The sequence below is a fragment of the Sminthopsis crassicaudata genome, chromosome 3 (assembly GCF_048593235.1).
Source record: "Sminthopsis crassicaudata isolate SCR6 chromosome 3, ASM4859323v1, whole genome shotgun sequence".
Taxonomy (NCBI): Eukaryota; Metazoa; Chordata; class Mammalia; order Dasyuromorphia; family Dasyuridae; genus Sminthopsis; species Sminthopsis crassicaudata.
In genome coordinates this window covers 447,061,082-447,084,527 of record NC_133619.1, presented here as the reverse complement: position 1 = coordinate 447,084,527, position 23,446 = coordinate 447,061,082, and the positions used below count along the sequence as shown (strand labels likewise).

Here is a 23,446-nt window from a genome sequence, read left to right as displayed (position 1 = left end):
TAGAACAATGATATTTCATTATCTTCATATACCACAACTTATTCAGCCATTCCCCAATTGCTAAGCATCTAAAATTTTTCCAATTCTTTGCTGTCACAAAAAGAGCTGCTATAAACATTTTTGCTCATGTGGGCCCTTTTCTTTCCTTTATGATTTCCTTGGCATACAGACCTAGTCATAGCACTGCTATTTTGGGCAGAGTATCAAATTGCTCTTCAGAATGATTGGATCATTTAATCCACCAACAATGCATCAGTGTCCCAGTTTTGCAGCATTTTCTCCAATGTTTATCATTTTATTTTCTCATAATTTAATCAATCTGAGAGGTATATGGTGTTACTTTAGAGATGTTTAATGTGCATTTCTCTAATCAATAGTGATTTAGAGCATTTTTTCACATAATTACAGATGACTAATTTTGTCACCTAAAAATTATCTGTTCATACCATTTACAAATTGGGAACTGGTATTCTTATAAATGTGATACAGTTCTTCATATATTTAGAAACAAGTGTTTGTAAGAAACACTGGCTATAAAGAATTTTTTCCCAGCCTTGTACTTCCCCTTTAATCTTTGTTCTGTTAGTTTTGTTTGTGCAAAAACTTCTTAATTTAATGTACTCAAAGTAGTTCATTTTGCCTTCCATAATGTTTTTATTCTTCTCTCTTCTTGTTCTTCTTTGGTCATAAATTCCTCCCTTTTCCAAATATCTAATGGGTAAATTATCCCTTGCTTTCCTAATTTGTTTATAATATCATCCTTTGTGCCCAAGTCATGTACCCATTTTTGTTAGATTCTCACTAAGTGCTAATGAGTTAATGAGATATTGGGTTTTTACTAAGTGCTAAGTCGGTACTTGACAATTTTCTAATTCCGGCCTTTCCTAGTAGTTTGACTTGTGAATTCCTGGGAAAGAGCTTGCGTGCTTGGGAGGAGCAAGCTCATTGGTTGAAGTAGTTCTTCCCAGAAGCCCTTGCATTATCCCATGCCCATTCTCTAGGAGGATAAAGAGGGCAGCACTCCAGAGACAGAGAGTCTCTGCTTTAGACCAGGCTTGATGTGGCTCTTTGGAAGGGAAGTCACTTCTCTGGACGAGAATTAATGGCAACTGTCTGGAGACAACGGTTCTCTACAAGAAGAAGAATCTGTCCGAGAGATTTGAGTTGACACAGTAGATCTCCTCCCAGAGAGCGATCAGCAGCTTCTGGAGACAACAGCACATTACACATTTTGACCTTATTTTGTTAGGGGATGTGAAATGTAGATTTATGTTGAGTTTCTTATTTTCTGGTTTTCCTAGAAATTTTTGTCAAATAGTCCTGATTCCAGAAGCTGGAGTTTGGAGGGTTTATAAGATACTAGATTACTGTAGGCCTTGATTATTCTGTTGTATATATCTAATTTATTCCACTTATCCACCAGTTTATTTTTTGGCCGATACCAAATGTTTTTGATGACTGCTACTTTATAATATGGTTTGGGTTTGATACTACTAGGCCACCATTCTTTGAATTTTTTTTTTCATTAATTCCCTCAATATTCTTGACCTTTTGTTCTTCCAGATGAATTTTGTTATTATTTTTTCTAGTTCTATAAAATAATTTTGGCAGTTTGATTGGTATTGCACTAACAAGCAGACTTTTGATATTTTTCCAATTGTTTAGATCTGACTTTATTTGTGCCAGAAGTGTTTTGTAATTGTGTTTTATAGTTCTTGGGTTTGTCTTGGCAGATTGGCCCCCAAGTATTTTATTTTGTCTGCAGCAATTTTAAATGGAATTCCTATTTTTATCTCTTGCTGATGGCTTTTCTCAGTAATATATAGAAATGCTAATGATTTATGTAACTTTATTTTATATCCTCTAGCTTTCTTAAAGTTGTTAATTGTTTCAAATATATTTTAGGTGATTTATTAATACCACAAATATTTTATGGGACATAAAGTTTGTATACAATGAAGGCATTATACGTAATGATCTATAAGCCCCCTAACTATTATAAAATAATAGGATACAAGTAAATCAAGAAAAGGCCAGCAGAATTGAGTTACATCCTAAAAATATAAATTATTAATATGACACTATTCTGACATATGGTAAAACTAAAAAAAGGGAGATTGGCAAAATCTGGTTGAGAGATTATTATTTTGCTTACCTTTGGCCGAGGTATTGACTTTTGGAGTTTCCCATGCCCCAACTTTTTCATCAAATTGTAATATTTCTTCTGATTCTTTGTCATGAGCATACCTAGGCCACTAATGTAAATTTAAAAAAAAGAAAACTATTAAAATAATATTTTTGTCTCAATTTCCTCCAGTCAACTAATACTCATTTTATGAGCCATTGGAGTAGAGAATTTGGCTTCTTTAAATTGAAACTCTCATATGACTAAAAATAATAAAAAAAATTTTCTTAAGGCAATAATGTATTTTCATCTAGCTCTATGTTTGTTTATATAAGGATACAAAGACATAAAATGCCCAGACTGCATAGGACAAAAATGACAGAAGGATTCATCAGCTGGAGGTGAGTTAACTTAGTTGTGATTTAGCCATATTCTTCATTTTCTATCTAGTACTGTTGCCTTTCCGAGAATTCCACTTTTGATGTTTTCTTGGCAAAGAGACTGAAATTATTTGCATTTTCTGCTATTTTCTTCTCTAGCTCAGTTGACAGATGAAGAAACCAAGGCAAACAGGATTAAATTATTTGCTCAGAATCACACAGCTAATCAGTTCAGATTTGATTTAAAATATGAATCTTCCTGTTTGTAAGCCTCATGCTTTTTGAACTAAGCCACCTAGCATCATTATACATATACATAAGTTTATATTCAATATATTTGCATGTGAATATGTGTCCATGAACACATATAATAGCTAGCTCTTACATAGTGCTTTTAAGATTGGGTCTGCACTTAACAACTGTTATCTAATTTTATGCTTGAAACAATCATAGGAGGAATATGCTGTTACTATTTCCATTTCACAGATGAAGAAACTGAGGCAGATAGAGGATAAGTAAATTTCCCTGCATTACACAGCCCAGATTTGAACACATGCCTTCTCAATCTCTAGCACTCTATTCAATATATCACTTAGGTACCTCAATGCACAGAGAGTATCTATGAAAATGTCTCATTCTCTTTTTTGAACATACAGTAAATTCCACAAGAACAAATTAAGTCTTAAATTTATTTTATATTTCTACCAGTATTGTACCTGGCCCATAGACAAATTTTAATAATAATTGCTTTATTCATTTCTCTTAGTACCTAAAACAATGTTCTCAATGTAATAAATACCTAATAAATACATGTTGGAATCAGTTGAATAAATGACAACTCTAAGATATACTGGGGTTTAGGACTCTGGTAAAGTTCCTCCACTCTCAATACCAGTTATTCTCAACATCTTTAATTTTTTGCTTTTTACTCAAAATAGTCTAGGAGTTTATCCATTATTTTTAGAAACAAATAACACTTTTTTTTCAGATTTTATATTCCTTAAATTTTACATTGTCAATTACCCTTCTTAAATTTCTTTTTAATATACTATTTTGCTTTTTTCCAGTTGCATATCAAAGGACTATTTAGCATTCATTTTTACAAGAATATGAATTCCAAATTTCCCTCCCTCCTTTCTTCCCCTCTTTAAAAGATGGTAGGCAGTTTGATATAATGTGTATATACATATAGATGTGTAAATGTGTAAACACATTTACATATTAGTTACAACTGTGAAGGTAGGAATAAATAAACTGCAAGAAAGAATAAAGTGAAAAAAGATGCTTTAATTTTCATTCAGAACCTATCAGCTCTTTATCTGCAAATGAATAGCATTTTCCTTCCAAAGTCCTTTTTATTTTTTCTTGGATTGGTTATTGCTGAGAAGAGCAGAGCCACTATAGTTAATCATTATACAATGTTGCTAATACTGTATATGATGGTTTTATCATCCTATTTGGTTCACTTTGTATCAGTTTGTATCAGTCTTTTCAGTTTTTCTGAAACATTTTCTTCATTTCTTGTTGCACATTACTGTTCTAATATATTTATATTTCATAACATGTTGTCATTACTCAATGAATGGACATCACCCCAATTTCCAATAATTTCTTACTATGAAAAGGTTTTGTTATCTCTTTGGGATATAGACCTAGCAGTGGTATTGCTAGACCAAAGGATCTGCAGTTTGCTTGCCTTTTGAAAAATTTCCAAATTGCTGTCCAGAATGGTTAGATCAGTTAACTACTCTGCCAACAATGCAAAAGTATTCCAATTTTCTCACATCCTCTCCAACACTTATAATTTTCCTTTTTTTGGTCAAATAAACCAATCTGATAGGTAGGAGGTGGTACTTCAGGGTTGCTTTAATTTGCATCTCTCTAATCAAAAGTGATTTAGAGCATTTTTTCATATGACTATGGAGATCATTGAGTTTTCATCTGAAAATAGCTGTCCATGTTCTTTCACATTAATTTGTTTTTCTTCTAGCTCAGATAAATTTTTGGTAGGGAGTCTGATTGTATGACACTAAATAAGTAAATCAATATAGGCAGATTTGTCATTTTGATTTTGTTGCCTTGGCCTTCTAATGAGCAATTGATTTTTTCAAGTTGTTTAAATCTGACTTTATTTGTGTGGAAAAAATGTTTTATGATTATGTTTATATAATGCCTGGGTTTGAGTTGGCAAGAAGACTTCCAAACATCTCATATTATTCAGTTATTTTAAATAGAATTTCTCTTTCTATCTCTTGCTGCTGGGCTTTGTTGGTCATATAAATAAATGGTAAAGATTTATGTGAATTTTATCTTATATCCCACAATTTTGCTAAAGTTGTTAATTTTTAATTGATGCTCTAGGGTTCTCACAACGTCTGCAAAGAGTGATAGTTTTGTTTCCTCAGTGCCTATTCTCATTACTTCAATTTTTTTTTAATCTACGGCTAATAGTTCTAGTACTATATTGAATAATAGCAGTGATAATTGGCATTCTTACTTTACTCCTGATCTTTCTGGGCAGGATTCTAGCTTATCCCTATTACAGATAATGCTTGCTTATGGTTTTAGATAAAAACAGCTTATCATTTTAAGGATCATTCTCTGTATTCCTATATCCATTAGTGTTTTTAAATGGGAATGGATGTTGTATTTTGTTAAAAGCTTTTTCAGCATTCACTGAGATAATCATAAGATCTGTTGATTTTGTTATTGATATGGTGAATTATATTGAGAATTTTCCTAATACTGAAGCAGCCCTGCATTGTGGTATAAATTCCACCTAGTCATAGTCTCTAATCTTTGTGATATATTGCCGTATTTACATTGCAAGTATTTTGTTCAAAATTTTTGCATCAATATTCATTAGGGAAATAGGCCTTTAATTTTCTTTCTCTGATTTAGGCATCAGCACCATATTTATGTTATTAAAGGAGTTTGATAGGACTCTCTCTTTGCCTGCTTTTCAAAATAGTTTGCATAGAATTAGAATGAACTGATGTTTAAATTTTTGGTAGAATTCCCTCCTGAACTCATCTAATCCTATAATGTTTTTCCAAATATATTCCTTAATGTTTGTGCCAAATTATTTTACTAATATGGGATTATTTAGTCATTCTATTTTCCGATTTGTTAATCTAGGAAATTTATATTCCATAAATATTCATTTATTTCATTCATATTGCCAGATTTATTGGCATATAATTGGGCAAAATATTTCCTGATGATTGCTTTATTTTCTTTTTCAACTGTGGCGATTAAATTCTTTTTGTTAAAATGGGAAAATATTTTTAAAAGTAAAGGTTCTGACAAAGGTCTCATTTCCAAAATATATAGAGAACTGACCCTAATTTATAGGAAACCAAACCATTCTCCAATTGATAAATGGTCAAGGGATATGAACAGACAATTCTCAGATGATGAAATTGAAACTATTTCCACTCATATGAAAGAGTGTTCCAAATCACTACTGATCAGAGAAATGCAAATTAAGACATCTCTGAGATACCACTACACACCTGTCAGATTGGCTAAGATGACAGGAACAAATAATGATGAATGTTGGAGGGGATGTGGGAAAACTGGGACACTGATACATTGTTGGTGGAGTTGTGAAAGAATCCAGCCATTCTGGAGAGCAATTTGGAACTATGCCCCAAAAGTTATCAAACTGTGCATACCCTTTGACCCAGCATTGCTGTTATTGGGATTATATCCCAAAGAAATACTAAAGAGGGGAAAGGGACCTGTATGTGCCAAAATGTTTGTGGCAGCTCTTTTTGTTGTAGCTAGAAACTGGAAGTTGAATGGATGTCCATCAATTGGAGAATGGTTGGGTAAATTATGGTATATGAAGGTTATGGAATATTATTGCTCTGTAAGAAATGACCAGCAGGAGGAATACAGAGAGGCTTGGAGAGATTTACATCAACTGATGCTGAGTGAAAAGAACAGAACCAGAAGATCGCTGTATACTTCAATGCTGTATGAAGAGGTATTCTGATGGAAGTGGATATCTTCAACATAAAGAAGATCCAACTCACTTCCAGTTGATCAATGATGGACAGAAATAACTACACCCAGAGAAGGAACACTGGGAAGTGAATGTAAATTGTTAGCACTACTGTCTATCTACCCAGGTTACTTATACCTTTGGAAGCTAATACTTAATGTGCAACAAGAAAATGGTATTTACACACATATATTGTATCTAGGTTATATTGTAACACATGTAAAATGTATGGGATTACCTGTCATGGGGGGAGGGAGGGGATAATTTGGAAAAATGAATAAAAAAAGAAATTCACAGGCAAAAAAAATAATAAAAAATAAATAAATTCTTTTTGTTATTGATACTAGATACTAGACAACTATATATTTTGTTGCCTTCTTTCTTTTTAAAAGAATCAATTTAATCATTTTTTTTTTACTTTCAGTCTTATAAATCTTACTTTTGATTTTCAATTTCGATGCCCATTTGGATTTAAAAAAAAATTCCTTTCTTTTTCAAATTTTTTTTTTTAAAGTTACATGCCCAATTCGCTGATTTGTCCTTTTTCTATTTTATTGATGTAAGAATTTAAAGAAATGAGTTTTCCCCTAAATACTGTTTTGGCTGTATCCCATAAATTTTGGAATGTTGTCTCACTGTTGTCATTCTCTTTAATGAAATAATGATTATTTCTATGATTTGTTCTTAGATCACTTACTACAGGATTAAATTATTTAGTTTCCAATTAATTTTAATCTATCTTTCAACTGCCTTTTCTTGAATGTAATTTTTATTATGTTATGCTCCAAAATAATGCATTTAACATTCTTGCCTTTTTACATTTGATTTTTTTTTATTTTATGCTCCAAAACATGCTCTATTTTTGTGTAGATGCAATATGCTTCTGAAAGAAAAGGTATATCCTTTCTGTTTCCCTTCAGTTTTTTTTTTCCCTAAGTTTAGTTTCTTATTTAGTCTTTGTATTGAGTTTTGAAAAGGGACAATTGAGGCTCCCCACTAGTATAGTTTTGCTTTCTATTTGTGTTACTCACTTAAATTCTTGTTTAAGAATTTGGATATTTGTGTATATATATATTTAGTATTGATATCATTTCATTGTCTATGGACCAGCTTATTACACAGTGTGGTTTGCAAACCCATATAGAATTTTGTAACTGAATGTAGGAGTCATAAAATGATGATTTATTATCAGTAAAAGTTTGATTTGTATACTCATTTTATACACCTATATATCCAAGATCAGATGAAAATTTATCCTGTGGAAAGGGGTCATAAATGGAAAAAGTTTAGGAATTCCTGCTCAATGTACCTTTTAGCAAGATGTAGTTTCCATCCTTATTATCTATTTCTACTTTCACTTTGTCTGAAATCAAAATTGCTAACCTTGCTTTTTAAATATAATAATAAAATTATTATGATAAATAATTGTAATTAATTGATAAATAACAATAAATAAAAATAAAACATGATAGATTATGCTCCAGTTCCTTAACTCCCCCCATGTGTATTTCTGCTTTAAGTGTGTTTTTTTGTAAATAACATATTGCAGGATTTTGGTTTTCGATCAACTGTGCTAACTGCTTCTGTTTTATGGGAGAGTTGATCCCCTTCACATTCACAGTTATGATTATTACCTTTGTATTTTTTCCATCCTATTCTTCCCCCTGTTTATTCCTATCTGCTTTTACCCTTTCCTCCTTATCAGTATTTTGCTTAAACCATTTTGCCTGACCTGCTCTTCCTTTTATTGCTCTTCCCCAATCTCTCCCTGCTTTTTCCTTCCCTCCTACTTTCCTATCATCTAAGATAATTTTTTTATATTTAAATAATTGTGTATATTATTCCCTCTTTGGGACAATACTGATTAGAGTAAGGTTCAAGTGATGGCCACTGCTGATCCTTTTATCTTCTCCTCCATTATAACAGATCTTTCATATGTTTTCATGTGAAATAACTGGAACCATTCTACTTCTTTCTCATCTCTTGATTTTTTTTGATGTCATTTTCTCAAATTCACCTTATATTTATATCCTATGTCTATGTATTTTCCTTCTAGTTACACTATTAGTGATGCATTTTTAAGAATGTTAAGTATCATTTTCCCACATAGGGATATAAATAGATTAGCTTTATTGAATCCCTTATGTTTTCTCTCCATTTTACCTGTTTATGATTCTCATGGGTCTTGATATTAGAGGTCAATTTTTGATTTTGTTTTGATCTTCTCCTGATGAATGTTTGAAGCATTTCTATTTCATTTAATGACCATTTTCCCCCTTGGTGTATTATGTTTAATTTCACTAGGTAGCTGATTCTTGGTTGGAGCCCATTGGTGGAAAATATAGCACAGGGGAAGGAGCTAAGGAAATTTTTTTTAGTATTTTGTTTATTTATATTTCTCATTACTGTTCTAGGAGGTTTGAGGGGCATGGAGAGTTGGACTGGAAAGGAGATAAGGATTATTATGGGAGGTTGGAGGGGCATGTGCTTCTCCATTTCTCATCTCACCTTCATTTCCCCCTAAGCCAGCTCATGAGCCCTTAACATATCTTCTGCCTTCTGATTCTCTTCCCTAAACTCCACCTTCATGGGTGGGAGGAGGAGGAGGAGCAGCAGGAGGGGTGATGACACTATGAGACCCTTCAGCACAGTTTTGTCCTCCTATATACTGAGGCAAGAGGCAAGGCAAAAGAGAAGAGACTTTTTATTGCAGTTATGATTACTTTTGAGTACTTTGGCTTTTTAGGCAAGGCTGCTGTTGAATGCCTGCCAGCTATCCTCATCCAATGGAAAATTGATACATCAGTGTGGATGGAAAAGTGGCTTTTAACCAGTGGAAAAATTCAGGCCTTATTAGATATGGTACAGAAACAGCTTGGCCAAGGACACCTACAACCTTCTCTAAATCCTTGGAATTCCCATGTATTTAATGTAAAAAAGAAATCTGGAAAATGGAACATGTTGACTGATTTCAGAAAAGTAAATGAACAGATGGAAGTAATGAGAACTCTTCAGCCTGGACTCCCATCTCCTACTCAGTTGCTTAGGGAATGGCCTCTTTGGATTATAGACATTAAGATTTGTTTCTACTATATCCCTGTGGATAAGGATGATGTGAAAAGATTTGCCTTTTCAGTGCCCAGTGTTAATTTAGCTGAGCCTTATAAAAGATTTGAAAGGACAGTTTTGCCATAGGAAATGAAAAAATCCCTACCACGTGTCAAATGTATGTGGCTGCTATTCTTACTCCAGTAAGAGAAGCATTTCCAAAAGTTATGTTATTTCATTACATGGATGATATCTTCAGATGTGCACTCGAGGAGCAAATGTTAGAAGAATGTCTTGTTCTACTTTCCCATTCTATGAGGTAATAAACCAGGCTATACTAGTCTCTTAACTCTAGATATCAGTCAGTTTGCCTCTCATAAGGGTGAAAGACTCCAAAATCTAGGGGCTGTAATGGCATGTACCTGAGTCTGGGAATTTCTCAGGGATGAGCATACCCCAACCTCGGGTGGTTGTGGAAGCAGCATGCTCAGTATCTACAGTATCTACAAAAGATCATAGAAATTAAGAAACTACAACTTGCACATAACCCCAGAAAAAACTTCAAAGATATGCTCCTTTTCAATATTTAGGATATGAAGTATATCCCAAAGTACTTACAAAACAAAAGCTTTCTTTAAGAACAAAGAAGTTCAACACTTTAAATGACTTTCAGAAATTGATAGGGGATATCCAATGGATGCATCCAGCGTAAGGCTTAACTTATCAATTACAACCATTGTATGACATTTAAGGGAGACACTGCTTTAGACTCACCCTGCCAGCTTACAAAAAAAAGTGCAAGAGGCTCTGAGAGAGGCTGTACTGGCTTTATCCAAAGTGGTTGAAATAGTCACTCAAAAACCTTTGGAAATATCAGTTTTTGCTATAAAAGAGGCACCAACATCAATCCTTCATCAAGGAGACAGTATGATCTAGTGGGTGAGCCTCCAAGCACAACCAGACCAAAGCCCTTATTCTTAGCCAGAACTTGTGACTAAAATCTTATTAAAAACCATCAAGTGAGTAATAAGATTATCTGGGATAAGACCTGAGAAGATACACACTTTCTATCTCAATGCACAAATTAATATATGCTTGTGAAACCATCCTAGAGTGGCAAATTTTATTGGCCACAGCTCCAAATTTTACACATGGGTCTACCTTAAGGATAATCCTGCTATTACGTAATTGGCCATGGATTTTTGAAGAAAAGTTTTCTAAATTTCCTCTTAAAGGACCAACCATTTTTTACAGATGCTGTATATTCTCCTGCCTTAGCTATAAAATGAGTAGTCAGAATTTCCTTTCAGTACACTCAATAGAATGAGTTACATGAAATTTTGCTAGCTTTTACTTTTATCCAGGAGAGGTAAATATAGTATCTGATTTGGCTTATTCAGTAGGTGTGGTACAAAGGATTGCCACAGCCCAAATAAAATTTGACTCTAACATATATCAGCTTTTTAAGGAATTTCAGGAGCAAGTGAGAAAATGTCCAGGTAACTATTATACCTTGCATGTCTACTCACATACAAAACTTCCAGGTCCTATTTTTCATGGAAACTTAAAGGCAGATAGCCTTTTCACTATGTTAGCCAATACTCCTTTATTTCAGGCAGACCATGAATCTCATTCTAAATATCATCAGGCTGCTCCAGCTTTATGTCTGCAGTTTGAGATAACAAAAGAGGAAGCTAGGAGCAAAGTAAAAGCCTGTACAGTTTGCCTTCCTTTCCACGTTCCTCCACTCCCTCCAGAGAAGAATCTTCATGGTTTGAGACCCATTGAAATTTGGCAGAGGGTCATCTTTTATTCATGTGTTTGTGGATACCTTTTCAGGATTTACTTTTGCAAAGCAGCAAAAGAGACAACCCAAGTGGTCACTGAATTCCTTATACAAGCATTTGCAATTATGGGTATGCCACAAGTAATAAAAACAGATAATGGATCTACATATACTTCTAAATATTTTGCACACTTTTGTGCACAGTATCAGATTTCACACACCACTGGGCATACCTTTCAATCCTCAAGGACAGGCAATAGTAGACAGGAGAAACAGACATCAAAACACTCCTCCAAAAACAAAAGAGGGGGAGCCACATGTAACCTAGAGAACTTTTAAATTTAATTCTTAAAACTATTAATATTTTGATTTTTGATGAAGATGCATTGATGTAGGAATTCAAAACCTGCAGGAATCATTGATTCCCTGACACATGAAGTGATGGACAATAGATTGGCTTTGGATTATCTCTTAGCTACTGAAGGAAGTGTATGTGTGGTTGTGAATTGATAGTTACTTTCTACACCTTCCTTCTGGGACTCATGGAAGTCTTTTACAGTATCTTGTTTATTCATATTGTTTGTTATATTACTATTTGCTTATATGATATTACTACTTGCTTATGTGATACCGCCCATGCTGATGGATTTAACCACTGATGTATATCTGCTTCAATTAAAAACAAAAGAAAGGAGAGATGTAGAGGGCCATAGATTGGGAGGGGGGGAATCTGAGTGAAGTATAAGACCCTTCAGCCCAGAAGGAAACTGATAACAATGTCTGGTTCAACTCCCCATCTCTCTTATAGAATCTCAGCTTTTCTGAGAAGTAAGGGGGCAGTGACATGGTCCCCCATGCATGCTCAGTATATAGTTAGCATATGTGCAGTGTTGCTTTGGTTATATAAGGGTAGTAGGGTATATAAGGCTGAGAGAATTTGGAATAAACAGGACTCCATATTTGACCATCCACATGAGTCTCGCCTCATCACTTCTCCTGTAAGACCAAGGACCCTGGCTGCTCCTGAGATCCTCAAGAGAGCTAGTCCAGACAGTATATTTGGCACCCCAGCTGTAGAAAGCATAGTTTGGTACCCCAATTTGGGGATGCTAAAAAGCACACAACAGGAAATTAAGATCCAAGATTGGAGGAATATGGTAAGAGAATAAATGATATCTCAAAATATGGAGAGACTTTGTTTGATGAGATTGTTGAGCCAATATTAGTAATGTTTTGAGAAATCACAAAAGGAAAGATATTATCACACTGGAAATAGGTAAATGTTAAAAGGAGGAAGATGAAAATAAATTATTCAAAGGCTCCCTTATCTATTTTTTCATAATTCTTCTCTTCTTTTAAAGCTCAGTTCAGGTATAAGCCATTCTATGAATTTTCTCCTGGTTTTCAGTTTCACATAACAAATTAATTATCATACATTTCCAGCTGAATAGCCTAGGTATCTAAAACTCAAAATGTTCTAAATACATTTCACATGTTTCCCTATTTTCTAATCTATTCTCCTTCTAAAAATTCCCTAATATTATTGGGGAATTACAATCCTCCTTACATTTCTCAACTGCAACCTCTATCGTCTATCATCCTCTAGTCCATACTTAAGCTCATCACATCTATCTAATTTGTTGCCAAATATTTTGTCTATACACATTGCATACATGATCTCTTCTTCATACACAGAACCACTTGCCTAGTTAATGTCACGACCATCTCTTACCAAGGTCATTGCCATGGCCTCCTATTTATTCTCCCTGCACTAACAGTCTTCTCATCCACTCTATATTCTTCTGACACATCAAAGCAAATTTCCCACAATACTCTTTGATTGTGCCACCTCCTTGTTCTGTAAATCCCAGTGGCTCTCCTTTATCTATACACTAAAATATAATTTTCTCTGACACCGAAATGTCTTCCAAACCTGTCCCTTTCCTATGTTTCCAATCTTTATTACATTGGCAGCTAGTGGCACATTGGCTAAAGTACTGGGTTTGTAATTAGGTAGACCTAAAATCAAATATAGCCTAGATATCTAGATATTTATTAGCTATGTGACCCTGGCCAAGTCATCAAATGTTGTCCTAACTTCCTCAACTGTAAAATAAGGATGATAATAATATTTAATTGTGAGTGTTGTTGTGAAATTTCAATGAGATAATATTCGTAAAAGTACTTAGAGAAATACCTGACATATAGTAGGTGCTATATAAATGCTTAATCCCATTCCACCTCCTTTCTCACTTTAATCCCCTCTCTGCACAGTGTAAATTAGCCAAACTGGACTCTTCACTTTTCTGTTCATATAGTACAACATCTCTCATCTTCAAACTTTTATACTCCTTCCTCACTTTTGCCCCTTACAATTTCTAATTTCCTTCAAAACTAAGTTTAAATACTACCTTTTTAATAAAAGTCTTTTCTGGATCTTCCTAGCATCTAATGGCCCATCTCATATTTCCCTTGTGCTCATTTTATTCATATCATTTAAAAATTTATACCTCCAAATGTTATATTTATAATTAAAAATTTAAGGTCCTTGATATTAGGAACTATTAAAAATTTTGTCTTTGTAACCCCAAAATTTATCACATACACAAGGCTTACTAATTCTTTGTTGAATGATAGAAGGATGGACGTTATTTTAAAAACTAAAAAGTCTTCTCTCTCTACTCAAATTTTTCCAGAATAATTTATTTAGAACTCTCCTTAGTTCTAGTCACAATCTATTCCAGATTATACTTATCTATGTAAATGTGGTTTCCACCCCTCCACATTTTTCTGACATCCCTTATATAAGATGCTGGGAACAGAAATGTCTGTGCGAGAGTGGGTTGGTATAGAGGGGTGTCCCTAATTTCTAGTACTTTAATTCAGCACAGAATAGTTTCTTAATAAAAGTTGATAGAATGCAACTGGACTGAAACTGGAATGAAACAATAAAACAAAAATTAAATACTTATCTTTATCTGTTGTTTGAAATGATTCATGACAATACTAATGAAGAAGACCAAAGGGAAGAATAACCCAAAGATAATAAAGTTGATAAAGTAAAAATATACGTAGAGATTGTTCTCATAATGAGGCTGACTTCCTACCTAAATAAACAAACAAAAAAACAGAACAACAGAAAATATTAGCAATATATTAGTACTGATCGAGGATTTCAGCTTAATACAATAATTTTTAGCAAGAAGTGCTGTGTTAGGGGGCAGCTAGGTGACACAGTGGATAGAGTTCCAGCCCTGAAGTCAGGAGGACCTGAGTTCAAATCTGGTATGAAACACTTAACACTCCTTAGCTATGTGAACCTTGGCAAGTCACTTAATCTAATTGTCTCAAAAAAAATGCTATCTTATTTTGTAGGGGTTATCACTTTGCTTTGATTTTGTTTTGCATAATTATGTAAAAATAAATTAATAATTCTTAGTTTATGTCAATCAAAAATAAATCCATGGAGTGGAAACCAAAGATATTCTGAAATCTGAAAATGATATTTCACAGGTTTTGCAAATTACATTACCCTCCACTTGTATGAGGAAAGAGATGCTATGAAATTAACAAAATAAATAAACATTTGAAACATAGCTATGTTTATATATATATATATATATATATATATATATACATATATATATATATATATATATATATATGCAAATTTTGCTTATTTAACAGATTCGATGATATTGGCACCTTTTTCTTAACTGGAAAAAATTATTATTTTTAGAGTCTTAGAAATTGAGATAAAGATGGTTCACATAAAGGCAGGAGAGTACATAGTAAGAAGAAAATGAAGTGGAGTTGGAGTTAGGAAATGATGGTTTGAATCGTTACTCTTGATAAAGACTTGCTCTGTGACCATGGACAAGTAGTCCAATCTCTCTTCCATATCTTCAAAATAGAGATAATACTTATACTACCTTCATTCAAGAGTTAATACAGAGACACATTAAAGCATTAGATGATCATGAGCTATTATTGGTTCTTCTCTCCATCCCTACAAGACAGAATTTATCTTCTCTGGATTACACTGTCAGCTCTCCACTGGATTTTTTGTGCCACATAATAGAAACTTATGGAAGCTTGCTCTACCTGTGAACTATTTCTTACACTGAAAGTAATTTCTGCTTGTGTCCTATCTCTAAATATTTTATTCTTTCCAAAATCTCCATTTTAAGGAGGTGGCTATGGCCAACCCCATCTTTATTTCCCTTCAGATTTATCACCAAATAATTTTATCTACTACCATAGCTTTTCACTAGGTATCTTCAACTTCCTTCTGTATAACTTCCTTTTAGGTCTTGCCTTCCCAATCAGAGTAGAGGATCCTTGAAGAATTTCTGTTAAGGGGCACGTTCTCTGAGAGCCTTCACAGCTGTGAATCATAGCATCAGAAGGAGTTGCAGGGCAGCCTTTGCTGACACAGGTATTGTGGATAGGGGATGAAATGAATTGGAGGCAGAGAGAAGAGGAGGGAGGTTAGAGAACAGCAACTGCCTCTGAGTGTCCTTGAGGAGACTCACATGAGGAGATCCATTCTGCAGATCTGGGTGGTATTTCCAACAAGCCACTGTCAGGTGACTCTTATGACACAACAGATTTCTTTCTGTTTATATTTCTTTATTTATTATTTAGTTCAGTGTCTGGCATATAGTAATATTGATTATATGAATGATGATAGTGCTAGTATGCTATGGTGGCAATAGCACTTAATCATTTTCTAATTTGAAATTTTGGGTTGTGCACTGACTTTCCTATCTCCCAGCTGTATAACCTTGAGCGATAATTTCCTTTCTTAAGCTTCAGTTTCTGTAAGATGATAACCTGTACTACTTATCTATCAAGAATAGGTTTTGTGAAGAGCTTAGCTATCTTTAAATATGAATTGATTATAAGTGATATATTGTTCCATACTTACATCAACTGTATCAATAGCTGCATATGTGATATCCAACCATCCTTGAAATGTGGCCTGTAAAAATTACATTTATTAAAATACGCTTCTAGAGATGACAGGTAGGAACAAGATATATGTCAAGTTTAATTTCAGACAAGTTAAAGGTCTTAGTTGAGTAATTGTTGATGAGTGTATCTGGCCACATTTTAAAATAGTGCTTTAGATCAATGTGTATATTTAGTTTTAATCCACTGCTTTTTCACCTCTTCAAAACGTCACATTTGACTAGTAAATTAATGCTAAGCTTAGGACTGCACTAAGACTTTTGGGACACAATGTATATTAGAATTAAAATCATCCTGCTTTTGGTCAACAACTGCTTATCTAAATACTATATTTTGACAGTTACTAGCTTGGTGACTATCAGAAAATCATTGCACTTTTTGGGAAACTTGGAAAAAGGGTAAAAAGAATAGCACATAAAGAGTGATCTTCAGAACCAGAAAGAATTGGATTCAAAGTCTGCTTTGGCAATACCAGTTGCTAACCCTGGATAAGCCACTTGGCATCTTAGGGTTCCATTCAACCGCATAGGAGGTGTGGACCTGAATTGATAGAGGCAATCTCCTCACTCTGTAATTCCCTAAAAAATGAAATCAAGGATCTTATCCCTTTAATGTTCATTTGGGAAAAACACAATGAACTTACAGTGCCTCAGCCCTCCACTTTACCAATTTCTAGAATTCTTCAATTACTATTTCAAGGCACTGGCTTAAAAATCATATAGGAAACTCCGGTTCTCTAAAAGCCACATTTATCCAAATATATTCATAACTTTAAAAATCAATATAATCAGCTTATTTTGCAGTCCTACATATTTCATTTAAGTATTTAGGAGCATTATTCTGAGAATAGACCCATATGCTTTACCATCATGTCAAAGAGATTAAGTTAAGAACTCCTAGATGAGGGCATATGGTTGGTCTCACCACATTGATCATTAATTATGTCACTGCATAGAGTATTCATATTTCTTTCAGTATTTAGACTATTTCTATATAAATAAACTGGAAAGCAAAGGTTAAATAGAAATGAAAAGAGAATTATGGCATTTCATATGTATATTTTATATTTTTTTCTGTTTTTTTCCAATACTACAACTCCACCTCTCCTAGAACACCAAGGATAAAAAATGTGGATGGTAAAATGTCCATAGTTTGACATATATATCCCCTTGCTTAAATTTGCTAGATGACAAATGTATTATCTCATTTTCCAATTTTCTAATTTCCCCCCAATCCTTACCCTGACCACTAGCCACTGCTTGGAACAGTTCTAAAATCTCAAAAATATTAAGAAGAATATTCCACTTCCAAATATCAATTAAAAACATATATGCTTCCATGAGGTATATAGGAGACAGCTTTTGCATGAACTTGTCATAATTGTTCCTCACATGAAATGTTTTAAGACTTCTCACTCTTCTTTGGATGCATTCTTATTTGTCAATAACCTTCTTATAATGTAACATTCAGAGATCAATACAATGTTCCAAAAGAATCCTGGCCAGCCAGTTAGGACTAGCTAGAACTTTTGAAAAAATATATTATCAATAATGCAGCTCAAGATTGTATGAATTTTTATCTTAATATTTATGTCACACTATTGGTTAACTTTCAGGTTGTTGTAAATCAACTCCTAGATTTTTTTGTATATGGATTGCTGTTATTCTAGGTCTTCCTCCATGCAGTAATGGTGCATTTTATTGCTTTAATCTACATTTGGAAGTTCTGTTTTAATCTATAGTTGCAAGTTCTTTACATTTATTCTTCTAAATTTTCATACCATTAATTTTGTTTCATAAGATTCTGACCTGGTAGTTCTGCTGAGTGTTGTATTTTTGAATTTTTTATTTTTTTTAAATTAAATTTTTGAATGTTGCTTTTAAAAGTATAACTTTTAAAAATATTCACATACCTTTTATCCTTTTACATGTTCTATCAAGTAGGTAATTAAATAAAACTTGTATAGGAGAACAATTTGGAATAATGTATGAGTAAAGAGGATCTAGGTTTAACTCTTTCATAGGAAACATATTGGAAATATGACTTGTATGAGTTAATCACCCTCTTAGTGCCCTGGACAACACTTTAAAACTTAATTAATAGAGGAGATCCTCATTTGCACTAATGGAAGAAGTTTTCACATAAAGACTGATGAAATGACAGATTTGAACCAAAAACAAAAAACAAAACAAAACATAACAAACAAAAAACCCCAAACAAACCCAGAACCCTTCTGTCTCCCCCATTCTACCCAGTAAAACACTTCTGGAATGAGTCTATTAAAAGTAAATCTTGGATCTCTCTCTCTCTCTCTCTTTTTTTTCTCTCTCTCTCTTTCTCTCTCTCTCTCTAGATAAAGATATAGATAGATAGATAGATAGATAGATAGATAGATAGATAGATAGATAGATAGATAGATATATGGCCACTTACTAATTGAAGGAGTGAAAGGTAACCATTTCCAACATTGTCAAAATTGACTTTTCCATTCTTCCATTGCACATTTCCACCATTGTTGATAATCATCTCACATTCAGAAAAATTGGTGACAACAGTCCTAGAAAGTCTTTCACCACTTGTGGTGTTAACACATTTGAAGAACTTGTCAGCAAACAAGTTCACTCCCATTAGGCTAAAAAATAGCCAACACATAAGGCAGACCAGAAGTGCTTTAAGGATGGATGGAACTGCTTTTAAAAAACATACAAAACCACCTAGACAAAAAAGAAATTTATTGATATCAACAAAACACATTAATCAATTTTATCATTTGATTAACAAAGCTATTACTTTCCCAAAAACCATATTGCATCAGACTATATAATATAATATATAATCATGTTATTTAGGAATATATAAGAATCATATTATGTATTAGGAAAGCCAAACTTATGCTTATTCTGTGTGTGGATATATGTATTTATATGTGTATAACCTCTTAAGTGTTCTAATCAAATCTTTAAGAATTGCAGAGTAGGTGCCAAACAAATCTAATACAGTAAATTTCCTCTACACTGAAAAAAAAACATAGTCTCAATTCATGTATAGAACATAAAAAATAGGATTATTTCTTCTGGAATTTTCAGATATCTTTCTTTTCTATACCAAACATTTGTATGTTATGAGAAATCTAAGGGATGAAAATTAGCTTTAAGCATCTGCATCAATTTATACAATGGAAGAAGTATTTATGTTGGTTTTGAGACTATAGAAGGATATAGTTCAGCATTTTTAGAAAACATTATCTTCCACCCAATTTATATTAACTTATTTCCATGGATAGATTATTGTAGAAAATTTTGTTTCTTACCCTTACTTCTTCATATACAGATAAGATTCTTAGTGTCCGAAGAAATTTTAGAGCAACAAGTTTTGGGTATCCTAGATAACTGGCTACTGAACTAAACAATGAGACCTGGGAGGAAACAAGGAAAACTATTTCACAATATCATCCTAACCTCCTCTTTAAAATGAAAAAAGACATGAATTAAAGTAAAGCTTTTTAAACTATGGGTTGGGATCTCATATGGAGTAATATAATTGAATGTAGGATCATGAAGTTATGATTTATTATCAATAAATGTGTGATTCATATACTTTTTATATACCTATATACCTGGAATTGTATAAATTTTTTTCATGTGAAAATGGGTCATCAGTGGAAAAAGCTTAAGAAGCCTATTAAGAAAATAATCAGATTATGCCAAGAAGTAATGCAAGATGATTTTAACTTATAGGAAAGTTATTTTCTAACATATTTGAAAGAAAATACATTGATAATAATACAATGAAAGAACAGTAATAAAAATGGCCTAAGTAGGCCCAATAGAAGTAATTTTTTTAACATTTATTATGATTCACAGTTACAGTTACACACATTTTAAAGATTTTATATTAACAGTAACAATGCTATTTCTAGCCTTGAAATGGACATTTTATAATTTTTAAAATGAGAATTACTTTTATTTTTAACTATCGATAACTGCAGAAAAATCTAGTGTTACTTATCAGTGACCTTGAAAAAAGGCTTTATTAAATTCTTATGTTTCCCATATATCCTGAGTGTGAAATATTTAGTGTTTATTAAGGTTACATTTTTCATGATAACTATAAACACTAAACTATCTCCCTTTAAACATGATCTAAACAATCAACTCATTCAAGCAAAGATTGCAGTGTATTCTGGTTTCCAAAACTCGTATTTTTGCCAAAGATAGCTCAGCTTATGACCCTGTTAGATAGAAGCTGATGGCTTTTCCCCCTTCTAGTCACATCAAAGCTTTCACAAGAACTACATTTCTTTTCTTTTTTTAGGCATACATATTTATATAATTATCTTGCTGCACAAGAAAAATCAGATCAAAAAGAATAAAATGAGAAAGAAAATAAAATTCAAGTAAACAGCAATAAAAGAAGTAAAAATGCTATGTTCTAATCTATCCTCCATTCCCATCGTCCCCTCTCTGGGTGCAGATGGCTCTCATCATCACAAGATCATTGAACTTCACTGAATTGTCTCACTGTTGAGAAGAGCCACAAGTGACTAAATTTCTAAAAGACAAAAGTACAAACCAGTATGACCCAAAGGTCTTAATGTTAAGAGGGAAAGAGGAAGTCACTGCCAAGTAATATTCAGTACTAAGTTAAGGCAACACAACGATTCCAGTCAGTGCTCAAAGGAAATAAAAAGGTTAAGGGGCAAGAAGTTCATTTACATGAAATTATCAAAAGAAGTTGATAAGTGATCCTGTCAAATTCAAGTGAAATGATTATTTTTAAATAAAGGGGATGTTTACAATGCAAAAGTCAGTTCAGTCTATTTATTCAGGATAGCAGATATTGTTTTACAAAAGCTATTCCTTCTTCCTCATTATGCTCCAACATGAGAAAAGCCAAAATAAAAGTGTAGAATGATGATTATCAGGTAGATTTCTGAATTCACTGTAAAGGAAATTCACACATACATACTCCCACAAATAAAGAAGACATTCTGCACCATCTCTTTTCTCTACCCACAAAGAGTAGAATTTTAATGAACTTGTAAGGTTGAACCTCTTTGGAATTAAAATAACAGACATAAACGTAAGGAAATAAATTTGTCTTTGGGGTGATTAACTGCTCACCTGGCAGACTTAGAAACATCTAACTTTAAATCTGGCTATTTTCAATATCTTCTTTATGATTCAATTTATAACCATAGTATTATAATAACCTTACATTGGGCAATTCAGTGGTGCTGTGGATAAAATGCAAGGTCTGGAATCAGAAAGATTCTTTTCTGAATTCAGGAATATCCTTAGACACCTACCAGCTGTGTGATGCTGAATGTTACAATTCTGTTTTTTTTTTTCAATTTCTTTTGTAAAATGAATTGGAGAAGGAAATGGCAAACTGTTCCACTATCTTTGGCAAGAAAACACCAAATCCGGTCATAAAGACTGAACAATAACATCTTTAAATTTTATGATCTTTAATTATCTTGCTAAATAGAATATATTTTACCTGCACTGGGAAAAAGAGAGATACCTGGAAAATTTCTAGAGAGCCTATATCTGCCATCAGTTAAGTTTATTTCTGCTTGAGCTTCCAGTGTTCTTGTGGCAGTAGTCTGAATGAGAGTTGCATGGATGAAAAAAAATGGGATGGAAGTTTAACAGTAGGCCCCAGAGAAAAACCATCACTGTGGTACTTTTAAACTCTTTGATAGGAGACTAAAAACACCATCTATGATTTTCCAAATATCCAAAACATCACACATCACCAAATTACCAGTCACCAAATAATCTTCTCATCTGTTAATCTTACAATCCCTTATTAGTTACACTAGGCAGCTTAGTGGTAGAGTGAATAGAGTATAGAGTGTAGTCATAAGACATCTTCCTGAGTTGAAATTCAAAATCAGACACTTAATAGTTGTGTGACCCTGGGTAATTCATCTGTAAAGTAAGCTGGAGAAGCAAATGCCAAACCATTAATGTACCTTTGCCAAGAAAACTCCAAATGAAGTCACGAAGAGTTGAATATGACTGAACAACAACCAGTCTAACTAAAAACTGTGATAATGCTATTTTCGTACAATATTACAACACTATCTTCTGCCTAGCAATGTAAACAAGCAAAACAACAACAATAACACCAACACTAATACACACAGAGGCCTGTATGTATTAAAGTTTTGTTTGACTGATTCTTGGTGTCTCCTCAAGTCATTCATTTCCATTTGTTCAATTCTGATTTTTAATGATTATTTTCTTCATTTACTTTTTAAATTTATTTTTGTGATTGCCCAATTGAGTTTTTAAATGAATTATTTTGTCCTATGGAATTTCTTTCCATTTTGCCAATTTTATTTTTGAGAGATCTATTTTCTTTTTCCAATTCACAATTCTGTTTTCCTTGGAATTGCTTACCTTTTCCAATTCACTAATTCTGTTTTTCAGGGATTTGATTTCTTTATCCACTCTATCTTTTAATGAGTGGAATGACTTATCCAGACCCTCTTGCCAATCTTCCCTTTCCTTTCCCCATTTTTTTCCTAGTTCTCTTGTAAGAGCCTTTTAAATTTCTTCTATGAGAGCCTTATGTGGTGGAGACCAGATCATATCCCTCTTTGGGAGTTTCATCTAGAAACAATCTGTTTTTAGTCTTTGCAGGGTCTGAAGTCTGCTATCTATCCATATAGAAGTTATCTATAGTTAGAGCTTGCTTTAACTTTTTACTCATTTTGACAATAAATAAATAAAACAAACAAACAAACAAAAAAGCAAATGCAGTCTGCTTTTTGGGCAGTATGATATTACAAAACTTCCTCTACAGACTACAGGAAATAGCAGTGAAGCAGCAACATAACAGCAATGACTGTACTGCCTGCACAATGCTTGAGCTCTGAGACTCTGAGAGTGTGTTGAGTCACTCTGAGTGCTGGGTGGGTGTGGCCAGGTCCTGAGAGACCCTAGGCAGGATTGAAGTCTTTACTCCCTGTGTTTATAGCTTCTCTGCTGATCTACTGGCTTGCTGCCAGAGCAAAGCAACTCACACTATGGTAAAGTTCTCCCCCCCCAAATTTTCTGCTGGCTGAGCCCACACCCCTCCTCTCTCTGGTCTGTTCAGCATTACCTGCCTTT

General features: G+C 33.4%; 1 protein-coding gene across 1 annotated transcript in view; it reads right to left on the bottom strand.

Annotated features, from left to right (window-relative positions):
* The window catches only part of LOC141562902 (sodium channel protein type 9 subunit alpha-like), a 157,053-nt gene that overhangs the window by 11,705 nt on the left and 121,902 nt on the right, over positions 1 to 23,446 (bottom strand). Inside the window, 6 exon segments of the mRNA XM_074303210.1 lie at positions 2,156 to 2,260; positions 14,321 to 14,455; positions 16,279 to 16,332; positions 18,756 to 19,024; positions 19,027 to 19,036; positions 19,633 to 19,737. Coding sequence (XP_074159311.1) covers positions 2,156 to 2,260; positions 14,321 to 14,455; positions 16,279 to 16,332; positions 18,756 to 19,024; positions 19,027 to 19,036; positions 19,633 to 19,737 — 678 coding nt within the window.